The sequence below is a fragment of the Artemia franciscana genome, chromosome 12, assembly GCF_032884065.1.
Source record: "Artemia franciscana chromosome 12, ASM3288406v1, whole genome shotgun sequence".
Lineage (NCBI taxonomy): Eukaryota > Metazoa > Arthropoda > Branchiopoda > Anostraca > Artemiidae > Artemia > Artemia franciscana.
This window is the reverse complement of record NC_088874.1, coordinates 826,967-846,665: the sequence shown is the minus strand read 5'-3', so window position 1 is coordinate 846,665 and position 19,699 is coordinate 826,967. Positions and strand designations below refer to the sequence as shown.

The window sequence follows — 19,699 nt, the reverse complement described above, 5'->3', positions numbered from 1 at the left end:
GGAATCCATTCACAAGCGTATACTTGATCAGGAAATATATTCTGGGGCAACCTATACATAAATTGGATTATAATACTCCCCCCTAATGTTTGTTGGAGCTTAACTAGTGGACGCTTACGAAAAGTAACAGTTGAGTTATTTCTTGAAAAGTTTTCCATTGGGGATAGATCTTATCTTTGAAGTTTTCCAAAAAATATAGCAATGATGTGATAGAATCAGTCATTCGATGGAATACTTTATGCTTCACTTGTTATTTGACCAAATTATCTGGGATAACTGTTAATGACTTGATCAGATCCCTATGGTCGTGATCAAATCACTAATTTTGTTAAATCCTTTGGCAGAGTCAGATCGCCGCCCCCTAGCATATGTTCAGTCCTGGGAAAAAATTCAACGGAGGGGAAATTTCTGCCATGATTTGAAAAACAATCAAAAATCGAAACATTTTCCAAATAAAAGTATGCTAAGGAGAATTTGTCTGGCAGAATCGTCCGCAAGCAATTTGTGTAGAGAGAATTTTTTAACGAGGGTGGAATTGTTTGGGGGGGGGGGGGGTTGCGTGTGAGGAACTCTCCATGGAGGATTTTTTTGGGGGGAGGGAATTTTTTACGGAGAGGGAGACGGATTTTCTAATATTATTTGAAAAACGATTAGAAATTAAATAAAAAAACACGTTTTTTCAACTGAAAGTAAGGAGCAACATTAAAACTTGAAACAAACAGAAATTATTCCGTATACGAGAGGAGTTGCCCCTTCCTAAATACCTTGCTCTTTACACTAAAGCATTGGTCGGCAACCTTTTGTTGTAAAAGGGGCAAAATTTTGTTCGGGGACATTACACGGACCGCCGTTATGTCACATGTCATTACACGGTAATTTAATATCATAGGTATGCTATAATGATTAGGATATATCTACAACAATTGTGTACAAATAGATTAGGTTAAAAATAAAACGCTTAATGTATATTTTTACGACATTTATTGTATTCAGTTTTTACTTATATTCATATGAATCCGCCGATTACCAACGAGGACCCCCTCCCAGGTCCAGGCAAAGTTTTATTTTGTTCAGTCCCTACTTGTTATTCAATTTTTTCAGCAGGCGAACAAAAATAAATAAATTAAAGCTAGTCTGTGAATATAAAAAGAGAGCCGTAAAAATGTTTGTGAGCGGCCTCTTTCATCTGTATAGAACGTATTTCAATTTACCACTCAAAATGGTAGCATGGTAGTGTTTTCGGGTTAGGGTAATGGTTCATAGTAAAAAAAAAAACGGCTTGAGTCGGTATACATGACTCACTTTAAGAATTCCGGCAGGCTTTTACTTCAAGAGAATTTGGCTTCAGCAACATAAAGATGTTGTATTCCTTTGTGCGGTATTATTGTTTGACATTTTTGTTACGTCTTAATGTGGTGACCTTGAAAGCAAATTTCTTATTTTGTTTTTGAAGCTATATTCATGATTTATTTCATTTTTTCAATATTGACATGCTAGTGGATAAACATGTTCTACCCTATTATCAGCTGAAAGTCAGTGCTTTTTTTTAGTAAAAAAAAAGGGCAACTAGGGCAACTTTAGGGCAACTAGGAAACTAGGGTATTTTTTCTGCAATTTTTTAGTAGAACATTTGCCTCACATTTTCACGCAGCACACAACTCTGCTTGCATTCCATGTGGTTTTACAGTTAGTCAGCCGTGACTAACGATATTTAGCTAAATCCAACTTTTGTGAAGTTAATTAAGCTATTGAACTTTTAAATACAGCAAATATTTTATTTACTTTTGAATTGTCCTGTTTCAACCCTTAGTCCTACTAATATTAGTCCTACTAAGTAAGACTTGAGACATAAAACCACTCTACCTAGAATGCGTTAAATGCTGTTCTGAAGCTTAAAATAACTCTTTCACTGATTTCTATCGTTGTTCAAATTTAACATGTAAACCTCTCCCTTTTTAGTAGAGGTAAATTTTTCGTTTTAGGATTGAAATTAAATAAAAAAAAACTAGTTTTTTTAACTGAAAGTAATAAGTGACATTAAAACTTAAAACGAACAGAAATTACTCCGTATATGAAATGGATTGTCCCCTCCGCAATCCCTCGCTCTTTACGCTAAAGTTTGACTCTTTGTCACAATTTTGCTTTTTAAAACAATTAAAAGCTTTAGCTTAATTAGCGAGGGATTGCGGAGGGGAAAACAATGAGCGTGGGAGGGGGCCTAGATGCCCTCCAATTTTTTTGGTCACTTAAAAAGGGCACTAGAACTTTTCATTTCCGTTAGAATGAGCCATTTTGCGACATTCTAGGACCACTTGGTCGATACGATGACCCCTGAAAAAAAACAAAAAAAAACAACAAATAAACACGCACCCGTGATTTGTCTTCTGGCAAAAAATACAAAATTCCACATTTTTGTAGATAGGAGCTTGAAACTTCTACAGTAGGGTTCTCTGATACGCTGAATCTGATAGTGTCATTTTCGTTAAGATTCGTTAAAAAGGGCACTAGAACTTTTCATTTCCGTTAGAATGAGCCATTTTGCGACATTCTAGGGCCACTTGGTCGATACGATGACCCCTGGAAAAAAAAAAAAAAAAAAAAAAAAAAAAAAAAAAAAAAACACGCACCTTTGATTTGTCTTCTGGTAAAAAATACATAATTCAACATTTTTGTAGATAGGAGCTTGAAACTTCTACAGTAGGGTTCTCAGATACGCTGAATCTGATAGTGTCATTTTCGTTAAGATTCTACGACTTTTAGGGGATGTTTCGCCCTATTTTCTTAAATAAGGCAAATTTTCTCAGGCTCGTAACTTTTGATAGGTAAGACTAAACTTGATGAAACTTATATATTTAAAATCAGCATTAAAATGCGATTCTTTTGATGTAGCTATTGATATCAAAATTCCGTTTTTCAGAGTTTCAGTTACTATTGAGCCCGGTAACACATTATAAGAAAAAAAAATTCTTCTACGAAGCTTAAAAAATTTGTATGTATATTTTATATCATTTTATATTGAATTATTTTTTTTGTAATAATGTTTATTTTACATACATATACCTCTCTACGTTAGAACTCGTCGGGAATAATTAACGAATTTGATTAATTGATTATTTTCTTTAGATATATGTCTCTAAAATCATTGTAATTATTATGACATAAATTTCCTCAATATAGGAATCCATGGACATTGAACTGCCAAGTGGCCGAAATATTCTCACCCCACCGATGGAAACACATACTACTCACGAAAAATTGGCACAGAGAGAAAGAAGACGTGGTCTTCTTGTACAAGAACATTTGATTAGCGTAAGTATAGCTTTTTCTTCCTTGCCTGCACTATATTTAACAGTATTTATCAAGTTTATTTTAACTTACTATTTACTTTAAGGTAAACTTATTCACTTATTCATTTATCCATATGTGATGTTTACTATATACTTAAGTTTAATTTATTTCACTATAATGCTTAAAGGAAAATCATCTTTTTCGGCTTATAATGTGTTTGAGATTTAAATAGCTGAATGATAAAGTTCGGGGTGGTGATGATTCGAAATGATGATGTAAATAAATTGAAGACATAAAAAGATATGAAGATATAAAGAGAAACATGGTACACTATTCTTGTGTTCTGGAAATAAAACTTAACGGTAATTGACGAAAAATAACAATACTAATAATTATAATAATATAAAATTAATAAAACTAACCCAAATATTAATATGATGAAGAATAAATAAAGATAAGAATAATAATAATGAATTAGAATAATAACAATAACCCCAAAGTCAAGCTCATTTTATAATAATTTAATTAAAAATTTGTTGATAATAATTCTAATTTAATGAAACTTATTAATTTTCTTATAAAATTATATTATTTCGTATATCGTAAATTATATTAATTGTATGCTATTTTCCTGCAATTTATATCGTGTAAAACCTGTAATACAAAAACCTTTAGATAGATAGATACTAACTATAAGAAAGATAGATAGGTATTATAAATAAACTATAACTAGGATAAAGTTTATGTCTATAACTATAAATAAATAAGTAGTATAAGTAAAACAAATTGTGGAAAGGATGAATAGAATTTTAGTTTAATAATGATAAGTTTAGATAATGATAAATGTAGATTAAAATAAGATAACAATACAAATTAAGGTGAAGATGATAAATAAGACAAACAAAATAAGATAGGATAATAAGATATCGATAAAAATAAAACAAAAAGCAAATAGATAAGATAGATTAGACAACGTAAGTAATTAAATAATGAATCTAAATAATAATTTTAGAAAGGAATGAAACTATCACAAGGAAGTATTTAATTTTAAGAAAATAGTTCAAATGGAAAAGTTTAGTAGTTTAGAATTGTAAAGTTCCCTTTATTGTTCTTTGTGCCGAGAAGAAACAAGTCTAAATTACATTAAAGCATTTACCTTTTGGGAATACTAAATGCCGTAGGGGAACTCTTAAACGTTTAAAGTTTTTTTCAGATGTTTTTCTTAATCAAATACTGAAACTAATGGCTTCGTCAACGAGATATCTGATACCTAACTGTAATTTTCTTTTTTTTTAAATATATTAGAACGATTTTTACCAAGATTTTGTGTTCAAACTTGTATAACTTATTCATGAAGAAATTGGTCATAAATGTCAAAGCTATTCATATTCAAATTACTCATAAATGTTCGTAAAAGCAAACGTGTTACAATAACTGTAAACGTGTTGCATTAACACTAACTAAACAAAAACAAACAATCAAACTGATATCAAAATACTAAAATTTAAATTTGTAAGGTCCCAAACGGGTGACGTTTTTGAGCTGAACTACTAAGTGGATTTGTGTAACTATATAAAAAGATTTCCCTTTTTTCTTCTCTTTCTCTTATTCACAGTTCACTCCTTAAGACTTAAATGTCAGTTTTGCTGTAATAATAAAAAATGGGTTTCGAGTGAAATTATTTTTATCCTGAATATCCAGGCACAGGCACACTAGTAAAATAGATTGCTAATGTTTAAAATTAGACCTTAAAAAAAGACACTGAAGGGGGTACTGTATTAATGGAAACATTGGAGTCAGGGGCAGGTTTATCTTTCTCTGCTGTAACTCTGCATGTTTTAAAGCAGCCATCAATTTTTTTTCAGATATTTTCTTAGATTTTGATATTTCTTTTCAACAGAATTTTTGACCGCCTGGTCCTGGCACTAGGCACGCGACTGGCTTCTATATATGGATTTTCGTGTCGCTTGTCTTCTAAACGGAGACAATTTGATCCTTTTCTTCATGTCATGACGTCCAAATAGACCTTACATTAGAGTAGTGCCGTTAGATAGACCTTAGTATTGCCGTTGTAAAATTACATTTATTTATTTTTAGTCGACCTTTAACATTTGTCTCGGCTTGTCTTTTGTCATTATGAAAGACATATCGCCGAAATTTTGCTTCTTTCAATTGTTCATGTAGTGGGACAAAAACTTCTTTTTCTTTCAACGATTTATCTAGTCCAGGTTTTTAATTTCCAAGGTATGGTAGGCATTAATGACCACCTTTGTTTCTTTTAATGGTTCAAGTGGTGTGAAAGAAACTTCTTTTTCTTCTAACGATTTATCTACTCCATGTGTTTTGTTTTCAAAGGTATGGAAGGCATTTATGACCTTATCCGTGTCAAAATCCAAAACCCAATCATCATCACTATCATTTTCAATTTGTTTGGTTTGTTTTTACTCGGCTTGTTTTTCGTCATTTTGAAATACATATCGCCAAACCTTTGTATTTTTTAACAAGGGATCGTTGGCATTGATGACCTTATTCATGTCAAATACAAAACACAATCATCGTCGCTATCTTTTTCAATTTGTTTGGTTCGTTTTATGTCGCCTTGTCCTTCGTCATTATGAAATACATGTCCTTTTCCATCCTTGATGTGTATCCGTGATGACCTTATCCATGTCAAAATCCCAAACCCAGTCATTATCGCTATTATTTTTAATTTTGACATGTTTTGATTCTCGCTGTTCAGGTTGATTTTCATTTACTCGCTCACATGTTTGGTGTCGCATGTCTTCTAACCCGTGTGTGTTTCTACTCTTCAGTTTCATTTTGACTTGATCGCATACTTGGTGTCGCATGTCTTCTAACCGCTTGTGTCTTTGCTCTTCATTTTTATTTTTGACTCGCTCACATGCTCAGTGTCCCATATCATCCAACTGCGCTTGCCTTTGCTCTTCATTTTCAGTTTTGACACGTTCTAATTGTTGTTTTTGTCACGTTTGATAGTTCATCTGTTGGTTCCAACGAATCATCATTTATAGTAACTGCAACTGCAAATTTTCGTTTTTTGGACCTTCCAACAGACATTATATTATATAAATAACCCAATATAAACTCAACAATCTTAATATAAACTCAACAATCTTATTTATACTATGCATGACATTATATAAGACAATCTTATTGGATGTTATAACATAGTATATGACATAATTTGCAGAAACCAAAAGTAAGGCTCTTAACGAATTAAATAAAAAATTTTTTTTTTAACTGCAAGTAAGGAGCGACATTAAAAATTAAAACGAACAGAAACTATTCCGCATATGAAAGGGGTTGTTCCCTCTGTAACGCCCTGCTCTTTACGCTAAAGTTTGACTCTGTCACAACTCTTCTTTTTAAAACATTAAAAAACTTTAGCGTAAAGAGCGTAATGTTGAGGAGGGGACAACCCCTTTCATATAAGGAATAATTTCTGTTCGTTTTTAATTTTAATGTCGCTCCTTACTTGAAGTTAAAAAACTCGTTTTTTTTTATTTAATTTCTGAACGTTTTTGAATTAATGCATGTTTTGATTTTGGCTCACCGCACATGAATAATTAAAACGAAATTTGCAGATTATTTTTTTTTGCTATATAGCTTTCTCATAGTTTTGATCGGACGATTTTGATAAAAAAAGAGTGGGGGAGGAGGCCTAGTTGCCCTCCAATTTTTGGTAACTTAAAAATGCAATTCGATTTTTTTATTTTTTGTATGAACGTTTTTGTTCCGGTGACTTTGGGGAAAAATGTACGTGGGAGGGGGCATCGGTGCCCTCCAATTTTTTGGTCACTTAAAAAGGGCACTAGAACTTTTAATTTACGTTAGAATAAGCCCTCTCTCGACATTCAAGGACCACTGAGTCGATACGATCACCCCTGGAAAAAAAAACAACAACAAACAAACACGCATCCGTGATCTGTCTTCTGGTAAAAAATACAAAATTCCACATTTTTATAGATTCGAGCTTCAAACTTCTACAGTAGGGTTCTCTGATACGCCGAATCTGATGGTGTGATTTTTGTTAAGATTTTATGACAATTAGGGGTTGTTTTCTAAAACAAGGCAATTTTTTCAGGCTCGTAACTTTTGATGGGTAAAACTAAACTTGATGAAACTTATATATTTAAAATCAGGATAAAATGCAATTCTTTTGATGTAGCTATTGGTATCAAAATTCCGTTTTTTAGAGTTTCGGTTACTATTGAGCCGGATCGCTCCTTACTACAGTTAGTTACCACGAACTGTTTGATATGTTATACTAAGCGTAATGTAACTTATTCACTTAGCATAGGGAATTACGAACGTAGTGTGAAAGTGACTCTGTATATCTGGGAACTTCAATACTTAGAAAACAAAGGAAGTCAATTCCAAAACTGAAGTTCCAGTTCTCTCATTGAAGAAAAGTCTTTCTCAAGAAAAGATCCCCCACGTAGCCCCCTCCCTTTAACCCCCCCCCCCCAACCCCAAAAAATCCCCTTGAAAACGTCTGTACACTTCCCAATAACCATTACTATATGTAAACACAAGGAACGAGACGAACACCCTTATATACGTAATATTTTATGTTCGTTTTAAGTTTTAATGCTGCTCATTACTTCCAGCTGCAATTTTTTTTTATTTTCTCATTGTTTTTTTTTCTAAATAATGCCAGAAAATCCTGCGCCCCCTTTATGGAAATTCTCTTTACTCAGGATATATTTCTCCATGGAAAGGTCCTCCTACATAACCCCCTCCCACCGACCCACCCCCACCCCAACGTGAAAAAGTCCCCTGGCAACGTCTGTGTAGTTCCCAATAACTATTACTATATGTAAATAATGGTCAAAGTTTGTAACTTACAGCCCCTCCCTTGGGACTGTGGGGATTAAGTCGTCCCCAAAGACAGTGTTATAAGGTTCTTTGGATATGCTGAACAAAATGGCTATTTCGAAATTTTGATCCGGTGACTTCGAAAAAAAAAGAATGTGGAAGGGGGCCTAGGTGCTCTCCGATTTTTTGGTCACTTAAAAAGGGCACTAGAACTTTTAATTTCTGATAGAATGAACCCTCTCGCGACATTCTAGGGCCACTGGGTCGGTCCGATCACTCCTTGAAAAAAAAACAAACACACAAATAAACACGCATCCGTGATCTGTCTTCTGGCAAAAAAAACAATATTTCACATTTTTGTAGATATGAGCTTGAAACATCTACTGTATGGTTTTCTGACGCGCTGAATCTGATGGTGTGATTTTCGTTAAAATTTTTTGACTTTTAGGGGATGTTCCCCCTATTTTCTAAAATAAGGCAAATTTTCTCAGGCGCGTAACTTTTTATGGTAAGACTAAACTTGCTGAAACTTATATATTTGAAATCAGCATTAAAATGCGATTCTTTTGATGTAACTATTGGTTTCAAAATTCCGTTTTTCAGAGTTTCAGTTACTATTGAGCCCGGTCGCTCCTTACTACAGTTCGTTACCACGAACTGTTTATTTCCTCAGACTGCTGACCTATCTAGATGTTGTTTTTTTTATGCGAAAATATCCCAAGATAAACAATTTTCCCGAAAAAATATGGAGCCGTTTTCGAGAACAAAAATTACATAAATAAATACACAATTATTGCTCGTCTATAAAGATAGTAACTACTGCTAATACTACTACTACTACTGCTAACGACTCATTACAGCACAAAGGGGCCTAAGTCCAATGTAGCTTCACACACTCCTCTTCTACCCTAATCTTTTTTTTTAAATTAACGCACCAAAGGTTGCGTTTTCTATACAATTTTGCGAGTCTGTAGTTAACACTTTGACTTTTTTATAACACGACGAGGAACATGTCCTGACCATTTGTTATTATTATTATTATTTTTTTTACAAACAGAATAAGACAGATGGTTTCATCAAAGAAAGTATATATACGTATAAATATATATATATATATATATATATATATATATATATATATATATATATATATATATATATATATATATATATCCTTTTTTATACTTATTGAAACAAAACGATAACAATTGCTTAGTCTGAAAAGTGGGCTATTAATCTAGGTTATAAAAAACTGTCACGGCACTCTTTTTGAAATATCATAGCCGAACTCTCACACTTATCTTCTATCCCTACTCAAGAAATTATAAAAAAAAAAAAAAATAGCCAGACCATTTTTGATGTCTCACCCCCCTAATCTGAGATGGAAGATATTTTTTTTTATCCTGCTGTCTGCTTTTTAGCAAAAGTAATCAGGGATAAGACAATTGTAATGACATGTCTAAACCAACTAAGACGTTCCTCAATTAAGACGTTCATCATGCTCAACGGGCCTCAGCCAATTTATCCTCTTTTACAAAAACGTTATCCGGAGGTATGACAGATCCGCTTTTTGTGTCAGTGACAAGAAGTTAATAAAACTAGCAATATTATTTCAAAATATGATATAAAAGTAAGTGATAATCGATTATTTTCATACAAAAAAAAAAAAAAAAAAAAAAACAAGTCTAAATGATGCCTCATAGTAAGTAAGTAAGTAAGTAAAATATTTATTACCCGTATTTTTCACATGGAAAGAAACGGAGAGAAATTTAAAACACAACATGGAAAAATACACAATCAAGAACTGTAGAAGTGTTTAAGCCAGGGGTGGTTCCATTTTGCCTGAAAATTAGAAATCAACCGGTTAAACGCGATACTGGGGTCTGCAATCCTGTGTTTATCAATCATGTAAGTATTTCTCGTCCACAAGGGGCATCGCAGCAGGAACTTCGCGAACCTAAAATAAAGGGACCGGAGCTTGTGTTTTTGGGTGTCAGTTAATAAATTCCAAAATGGCGCAATACATAGAATATGCGGCAATGCGACAGCGTCATACATATTCGCGAAATACTTTCGGCATAAGAGGAGTCGGCTGGCGACGATAGACCCATACGCGGTACGGAGTTTTTTCTCGACGTGTTTTACGAGCAGTAGACGAGTTTCTTTAAGGTTACGGCCTATGGGTAGACCCAGATACACCACGTGAGATGAAACGGTAATTGACTCGCTAGCTAGCAGGAGGTGTTCAGGCTGAGAAGGACTATAATTGAAAAAAAGAACTGCAGATTTAGAAGTATTGAAAGCCAGGCCGATTTTTCGGTATTCATCACGTAGGATCAAGAAATTCGATTGCAGACCCCTAATAGACTGACTTAGATGTAATAGATCGTCCGCGTATGTAAGTAGCGACACATTTATATTATTGGAGATACATGAAACATTGACACATGCCTGGGCATTTAAAACACTCTTATTGTACAAACTTGGGGATAATAATGACCCCTGGCGGACACCTTTCTCTACTTGAAGAACCACTGATGTGATGCGGTTACCTATCTTTATACGCGCTTTTAAACGGCAATACATATCGTACAGTACGCTAGTGACACGGAGGTTTACACCTTGCTGGTAAGCGGCTAAAAGGGCCTGAGCGTGAATCGACGAATCAAACGCTCTACTCACATCAAAAGCACCAATCACTATAAGGTCACGAGATTCGTGAGAATCTGCTAGAATAGCGGCAAGACTGAAGAGAGCGTGAGAATAACCGAGACCGGGTCGGAAACCGAACTGGTGGTCAGGCATTCGGCACGAATATTGAATTTCTTTTGAGACTAAGATCTCTAGGACTTTACAGAGCACTGGAGCAACAGTGATTGGCCTGTACAAAGAGCATGGGTCTGGTGGTTTCCCTTTTTTAAGGATGGGCGAGAGCAAACCGACACAAAAAGAGTCAAGTACTATGCCAGTGGTGAAAATAATCTGGAATAGCAGCGTCAGATATTCAATAAGCATAGTGGTACCGTGTAGCAGATTTAGTGCGCACAGTTCGTCTGCACCACGAGAATGTTTCTTCTTCAGCTTTAAAATAGCTTCATGTACGCTTCCGTAAGTAACGACAAAATCAGGGACACACTGGTTGGATAATACTGATTCTAGCCGGTTTGCGAAGGGATTAGACGTATTTGGGTCGGGGGCACTGAATTCGTTGGAAAAGTACGATTCCCAATCTTTTTCGCTAATCGAATTATGGGGTTTTCTGGCAGCCGGTTCGCTCAACCGGGCTTTCCAGATTAGTTTTGGGTCACCTACGATTCTAGAGGAGTACTCTTCTGTTAATTTTGTACGATGAGCTTTCAGTTGCTTGTCAAATTTTCGTTTCGTTCATAAACGGACAGAGTTAACAGGACCGGATTTGGGCCTATCACAATCTTGCCAGATTCTAAACCAAAACTCGTTGCAACACTTAACTAGGGCCGGATTTTGCGAGAATTTGTGAATTTCTGTTTTCATTCTAACCTTTCTAGTAGGAACTGCTATTTTTTCAGCTCAGAGGAGCGAGTGAGTAATTTTGGCACAGAATATATTGATGAGTACTCTCGCATCTGCGGGATCAAAATTCGAATTCACTTGGAGTAAATGGAAGGGGATTCGTATCTTTACAAGAAGTGAGTTCAGCACCTGATGACACAAAGTAGTATTAATTTCATCCCATTCACTCACTACTTTCCACTTGTCGTTCTTGGGTTGACGCAGAGCTGGTTTTATGCTTAGAGATGCTAGTAGGGGTAAGTGATCAGCAAAGACAGTGTCTTTTATAACAGTTACACTTCCGTTAATATTCTTAGAGCAGGCCGTTTGGTCAATGTTTGAAACGGACCCAGAATTATGAACGAAGGAGTATTTCTCAAAAAATCAGTGAGACTTCCTTATCATGAAAGCTCGAAGAATGGCCCTCAATTTTTTTTTTTTTTTTTTTTTTTTTTTTTTTTTTTTTTTTTTTTTTTTTTTTTTTTTTATTGTGCACTGAAGACATATTGCCTTCAGCATTAATCATTTTTTTCTTCGTTTTTCTCATTCAAGGAAGTGTTAACACTTATTTGTATTCCCTTTTTGTCCTAAGCAAGCAACAATCGATGCATTGGGACTTGTTATGCTTAAATCTTTTTTTTTTGATGTTGGAAAACTTGTTGTTTCCTATTGTCTATAATTTTTTGCCTTCATTATTTGACTAGTCAAAAAGACTGTCAGAAGACCGCCATAAAAATAAAAAATATAAACTCATTTTTAGTGACCAGACCCAAGAAATATTTGTATCTTGTGTCAAGCAAAATATTATTCAGGAAAAAAAAACTTCCCCTGTAAGTTTCAACTTGATCCTCCAGTCATGAGACTAAGCAAGGCATACTGACCAAACTACATTTAAAATTTGTCACCTCTTGATACGCAGAATCTATAATGAAAATTACTCACTTGCCTTCAGGCCTCAAACATGAAAAAAAGAGTATAATCTCTTGTGATGTGCGGTTGTTTATCCAGCGCCCCTTCAAGTATCTTTTCTATGTGTTTTCTGAAATATTTTGTTTCGGATATGCTGGTGATATACTGCTTATTAGTCAGTGTGAAGTTGGTCTAGCGAAGGTTGTAAATAAGGAACGATCTTTTTCTTAAACTATGAACAATATGTACCCTCTAGTAATGATCGGAAACTAATTGAGTCTTATTGTAAAAGTGCTCCAGAGGTATAATAGCTTTAGTTTTATACCCTCACGTGATTGGCGACACACCAATTATGTAAAGATAGATAATAAATACAAAACTTCTTGTTTCGACATACGTCGATATTCGCTATACATTCTTTATTCGCTATGCGGTATATGTCGCTGTTATTTTCCTCGATGTTGTCTTGAACTTTCATGAACATTCAGTGCATAGTTTGTATGCGAGAGGCCGTGGGCATATTTTACGATTCTTGCTTCCATCAAATTAATTAATAATCAAAAACGGTATTATCCTCGAAAAGGATCATGAACATTCAGTGCTTAGTTTGTATGTGGGAGGCCGTGGGCATATTCTACGATTCTTCCTTCTTGAAAAAGATACAGTAGTAATCAAATTAACTAATTATACTAATTGATTAATAATAAAAATGGTAGTAATTCTCGAAAAGGATCATGAACATTCAGTGCTTATTTTGCATGTGGGAGGCCTTAGACATGTTTTGAAAATTCTTGCTTCTTGAAAAAGATACGGTAGTAATCAAATTAATTAATTATACTAATTAATTAATAATCAAAAACGGTAGTAATTATCGAAAAGAAAGGGTAATCATTTTTTTTTAAAGGTGTGCGTTATATGAGGACTTTGAAGTTTCCTTTTCCAAAATATCTAGCTAGATTTTCTGTTTCTGGGAAATGTTATTACTTGGAAAGAAGTTATTAAAAAATTCATCATTTTTGTTTGTTTTTAAGTATTGAAAGAAAGTCTCCTGTCTTATAAAATTTCGCAATGGACAAAAATGTTTTAGCAGCTGAGAAACAGAGGGACTACTTTTTTGACTAAAAATTTTCATTTTTAATTGGCTAAAAATCTCAAAAAAGAACCAATTAGGCATGTTTTTCGCATTATCGTTCTTTTTATTAGCTTCAAAGTTCTGTTTATTAGCCTCAAAGTTCAAAGTTCAATTAGCTTCAATTCTTCAAAGACGAAGCCCACACTGCCTTTCCATAATACAAATACAGAAGAGAGAATAATGAGGATCTTTTTCCCAAGACAGTGAATGAACAAAAACTATTTGAATATATAAAAAAAAATTGAATATATTTCGAAAAGTCTTGGGAAAAAAAGTCCTCATTATTCTCTCTTCTGTATTTGTAATACCGTTATTAATTTCAGTGTTGAAATTACAGCTGTAACAGACAACTTTTTTTTTTTTTACAAATTACAGGAATATTGCATGTCTTTATATATTGCCGTCCTGGCATTTACGCCAGAAATAGTTTTGAAGTAAACGCTTATTTGATTAGAAATCGAAAGTTCATTTCATTTTTTAAAAGTCAAAAATAATTGTAGAGTAACCAGACCCCATTAAGCTACTTTTTGATGCCTGGCCTTTTCCGTAAACCCAACCCCCATCAATCTTCCTCCCAAGATATCTGTTTAAAATTTAGAAGTAGCCTCAAATAGCAATTTTTTCATTAGAAAGTGTAAAAAGCGGAATCGATAGCACTTTATTGCCTACAGCTCCCTTGTATGTCAAAATAAATATCAAATATATGCCCTTAATCAATCATTAAAGGCAAGGCTTCAGCCAATATATATTACACTCAATTTCCCCCTCTCTCATCAACGACACGAAATTTATTTATTGATCAAGGTTCCCGAACATTCAAGCAAAAAATTGGAACCTTAGATAATTCCATAGTATCGTTGCTATTTAAAAAGCTTGATTGTAACCATGAACATGGTTTGAAACTCTTTTTCTACAGTGAGTTACCTCACCAATAGTATTATATTATATAGAAACTGATAAATATAAGAAAAAGTTATGAAATTCTATCTATGATGTAATGTAAGATTCCAGAATATACTTTTACTATCAAGATAGGCATAAATAATAGTTATCATCTTTATATGAAAGTTTTTTCTCGCTGCACAGTTTTTTTTTCAAAACACGTTTACAAATTTTTGGTTACTATGGACTGTAGGTCGCTCTTCACTAGATTGCAGCTACTGCTACAACCATATGGAGTTGTACTTTATGGTTTTAAAAGCATAAAAATATTTGGGTAATGTATGCTTCTCTAGACAGGAATCAAAATCGTATATTTTTGCTATTGGTATAATGCCAATGTTTATCTTCCTTGAAAATGGCATAAATTTATTTATATTATTCTCTGTAAGATATAAAATATAGCTGTAGCATGCATCTAATTTGTATGTTAGATGAAAACATGCAAGACAAAAAGGAAGATATGACAAACTGCAAAAAAGAAAACAACCCTTAGCTGAATTTAAAAAGCGGTATATCTGCAGAAATACCACTAGCGATGGAAATAAAATCGAAATTTGTTATAGTTAAAACTGCATAAGTGTGGTTCTAAAACACGAGCGCTTCGAAAGACTTAGGGGATTTGTTACATGTTTTCCAGAAGAATTGTCAACGGATTCTTTTGGGCACCCGTCTGACTTACCGTATTTCAAACAATAAGCTGTACGAAAAATGTGGTTCTATCCCTCTTTCTATGGCTATAATCAGGGAAAGACTGAGATGGCTAGAACACGTTCTGCTTATGAAAGATGACCTATTGCCGAAGATCATTCTTTTAAAAAATCTGTAAAAAAATTTGAAGAAGAACATTTACCAATGTACAAGGCTTAATATCTGGCGTATGGCCTGATGTGTGGCATAAAAGAAGGCACATGAATAAGAAAATAATGGTGGCACTTACTCCCCTTTATTGTAAAGAAATATATTGGATGCTGAGGCCAAATAATCAAATAGTTCGGTATATGAGTAATGCCAAATAATCGTAAGTGAGTGATACCAAATGATCGGAAAGTTCGGTGGGAGTTATTCCAAATAAAGATAAGGATGATGCCGTTTGAAAAGGGAAAGGCATACAAAATGTTAAGACATTTCAGTAAGTCGCATCCCCATTCCAGTAGGGTTATCCTCTGAGTATGTGTTTAGCAGCGTGTGCTTTTTAAAGAGTGTGAACTGTACAAGAAAAAAGAAGTAAAAACATATCTTTTAGACAAAAAAAAAGTTCAAAAAAAATTTATTACAAAAAAAACAACAAAAAAACACATAACCGCCGAGAGATACAAAAAAAGAACTTGTGACGACGCGGATACTTATATTTCTTAACAAATAAGAAACCAAACACAAAAAATAGGAAAAAATAGATAAGTAACATAATATAAAAAACACAAAGAAGTAATTAATCACATAACTGAAATATAAACTATAACCGATTTCTCGTCAACCCTTCTGCAGTATCAATAAAAGTTGAAACAAAATAATAACAATAAATAAAGAAGACTATGCATCTAAAAATGAAGGTTAAAACCTAAGATTATTGTATTTTTATCAATTTTTCTGTATTTTTTTTTTTCATTTATCGGTTTAGTTTTTCTGTTCTTTGAGCAGCATGTGAACTTCAGACAGAATAATATCTTCAAATATTTTTTTCCTCCTCGTCATATTTTCCTTTGATTCAAAAGTTTATATCCCTTGAAATTGACATGAAAGTCCTTTTAGGGAAATGATTTCTATTCGAACTTTGTGAACCTTGCCAACAGATTTCCATCTATTCTTAAAAAGTCCCTTTTCAAATTTTGTCTAGTGCTGCTGGTTTCGATTTCACTCGATATTTAAAAAAAAGTAGAGGATAATATAAATATTCAAATTTCTAGTAATTGGAATTGATCAATCTGAGAAGTTGTCTTTTCAGTGAGTTTCAAGTGGCTGATTTCAATCAGCCAGTTTCAGGATTCTTCAAGTGTTTTCTGGTAAAGTGGTTTCGGATACAATAATTAAATCGACATCCATATCATTGTGTACATTTTGGGAGAACGGACGGGTGCTTTCGATTTTTTTTTTTTTTTTTTTTTTTTTTTTTTTTTTTTTTTTTTTACAGCGGGGCATTACGTAAAAATTGTAGCATCCATTTTACAATCTTCGGTATTGCCTGGGAGAAGGGGAGGGGGTGCATTTAAATATTTTTTAACGGCTGGGTGTTACGCAAAAGTCGTAGCATCCATTTTACAGTCTTTGGTATTGCCTGGGAGAAGGGGGGGGTGCTTTCGAATATTTTTTAGCGGCTGGGTGTTACGTAAAAATCGTAGCATCCATGTTACAATCTTCGGTATTTCCCAAAAAAGGGGGATGCACTCGCAAATCCCCTCTCTGTGTAGATGTTCCGTACTATTTTGTGGCAATTTGGGCGATAAAATTTTTTTATTAATCTCTGATGCTTCCAAATGATGTACTCCTAGTAGGTGGATCCGCAGGATCTTTTTTAGAGGGGGAGGGGCGAAACAAACGCGCAAAACGTAGGAAAAGTACAAAATATTGAGGATATTAAAAAAATTGGAGTAATTTTTAAAGTGTTAGGAATATAGGGGGACATATGTCTAAAGGCTTCCTCTCATCTTTGAATGGTTCTTAGACCTAAACTTTGATGATGTCCTCGATATCTTGCAATTTTTCGAAATTCTGGGATATATGTCAAATAATCTATATATTTTTTTTTGTTATTTCATCATTTAAGCCCTTCTCTAAACCCCAAAAGAGTTTCGGTATATGTGCCTGGTGGCTTATATCCATGGACACTTTTTTTTAGGGAAGTATCTTCCCATTCTATTTATAAATATGCTCAAGTGATTTAAATTTAAATTCTAAAAAATTTTGATTTCTGATATATGCTGCTACAAACATCGGTTTCCAAAGCCACAAAAGTTACACCTCCTCGTTACAACGAAAATTTTGAAATATTTTCCTGAAATTTGTTTATGTGCTCCTTACTAGCCAAAAAAAAAGAAAAAGAACCTCCGGTTAAAAATAGAAACTTACTCCTAGCTCGTTGAGCCCTGTTCAATTTTGCCTTGGACAATTTTTTTTTATGTTTGGATATCTAGAAATCATTTTTCGATTTTTGAGGATTTATTGATAAAGATCTCATGGTCTAACCTGTCTATCCCGGCATTTAATGTTTTAGAAATTTAGTATCAAAAGGAAATTTTTCTCATTTTCGCAACCATGAAAGGAGCCACAAGCCCCCTTTCATCATATCTAACAGTGGCCTAATTTTGTCAAAATCTTGAGGGGAGGCAAAGTTAGAGCCAATTTTTTTAATAAAATGACAGTGAAAACTGAAAAATGAGCCATATAGTAACATAAAGGTAAAGATATACTAAGGAAAACTGATACGTTTCTGCGGATGCTTATACAGCTTATACATTAATTATAATTATTAATATTATACATTAATTATTAATTATTATTAATTATTACATATACATTATACATTAATTATTATTTATACATTAATACATTAATTACATTAACATTAATTATTTAACATTAATTATAACATTAATTACTTATACATTAATTATTAATCATTAATTATAATTATTATAATTATTAATTATACAGGCTTATCTTAGTTTCGAAAAGGTTTTTGAAGAAACTAAATTTCAGTGGGGGGGGGGGTCAAACTGGTGCCTAGGGGCCTAACACTTGATATTTGCCTATTACCAAAACGAAAGTAATTTGTAAAAAAAAATAAATAAAAAACAACAACAACTAGAAAGTGTAAAGAATTCAAATATTTTTTTTTTATCACAATCCTTGATGAAAATTCTTCTATTTATTATTTGCTACTATCATTGCTTTCATCTGTACGTAGCATTTCTGGCTTCTATCTATGATTTGTTTAGAATAAAATAAGCGCAAGATTTTTGTTTCACTTTCGAAAATGAAAATAAAAATTGATGCTATAATTTTTTTCAGTATCGACATCATTTTTTGTTGTTGCAAAAAAAGATACTAATGAAAAAATAAATATAAAAAAAACAAATGAAAAAATAATTAAAGAAATAAAAAGATGCCAATGGAAAAAAATGGAAAAAATAAAAACATATTATATAAAAAAATATACTAACTCTGTAAAATATCGGATATTATTCATGCAGCGACATTTTTTTAGCAGGAGAAGAAACAGAGTTCGAGATGCCAGGTTATTGGGTTACTGGGGAGATGCCAGGTAATCATTTAGGCTTGCACAACCCTTGCTAAATAATCAACAATATTTCTTTCTGATGTATATTATTGTTCTGTCAAGACCCCCCCCCCTGAAATTACTTCTGGCTGTAACACATTCTTCGATTTTCACGTTTTATTTACCTATATTGAGGATTGGGCTATCCTGTATTTCTCTTCTATGTTCATTTGTGAGGACAACACACAGAAGCATGATTTTGTTTAAAGCATTTTGATATGAATATAGTATAGTTTACCAATGTAATAGTATGGGAATACAGGAATATAGAAATTTAGTATAGGAGTATAGGAATAGGAACAACGAGTATAGGAATATCGCTACTAGTATTTTTTTTTTATGGGACTTGGTATTTACCAAGTGACATATAGAGATCGCAATTTCTGTTGGTCTGTCTGTCTTTCTGTCTGTCGGTCCCACTTTTGCTAGTTTGGGCACTTCCAGATAAGCTAGGACGATAAAATTTGGTAGGCGTACCAGGGAACAAACGAGATTAAATTTAGTCTCTTCCCGATTCTACCATCTGTGGGGGGGGGGGGGTGAGCGAACAAGCTAGTTGAGAAGAATTTTATTTGCCGATAAAAGAAATGATTGTTCTTCTTCAGTATGGCTTGTGGTCTAGGGGTATGATTCTCGCTTAGGTTGCGAGAGGTCTTAGGTTCGAATCCCGGATCACCCCAATTTTTACATAAAGAAGATTCGAAACTAGATACGTGATCAATATAGCGATCGCTAAAAGTTGGCAGGCATATCAGGAACCCGACCAGATGAGGTATTTTTAACTT

The 19,699-nt window shown here is 33.5% G+C and overlaps 1 protein-coding gene across 1 annotated transcript in view; it reads left to right on the top strand.

The window, feature by feature from the left end:
• The window catches only part of LOC136033550 (histone-lysine N-methyltransferase Set2-like), a 178,614-nt gene that overhangs the window by 144,510 nt on the left and 14,405 nt on the right, over nt 1-19,699 (top strand). Inside the window, exon 13 of the mRNA XM_065714296.1 lies at nt 3,178-3,309. Coding sequence (XP_065570368.1) covers nt 3,178-3,309 — 132 coding nt within the window. The remainder of the gene's footprint in view (nt 1-3,177; nt 3,310-19,699) is intronic.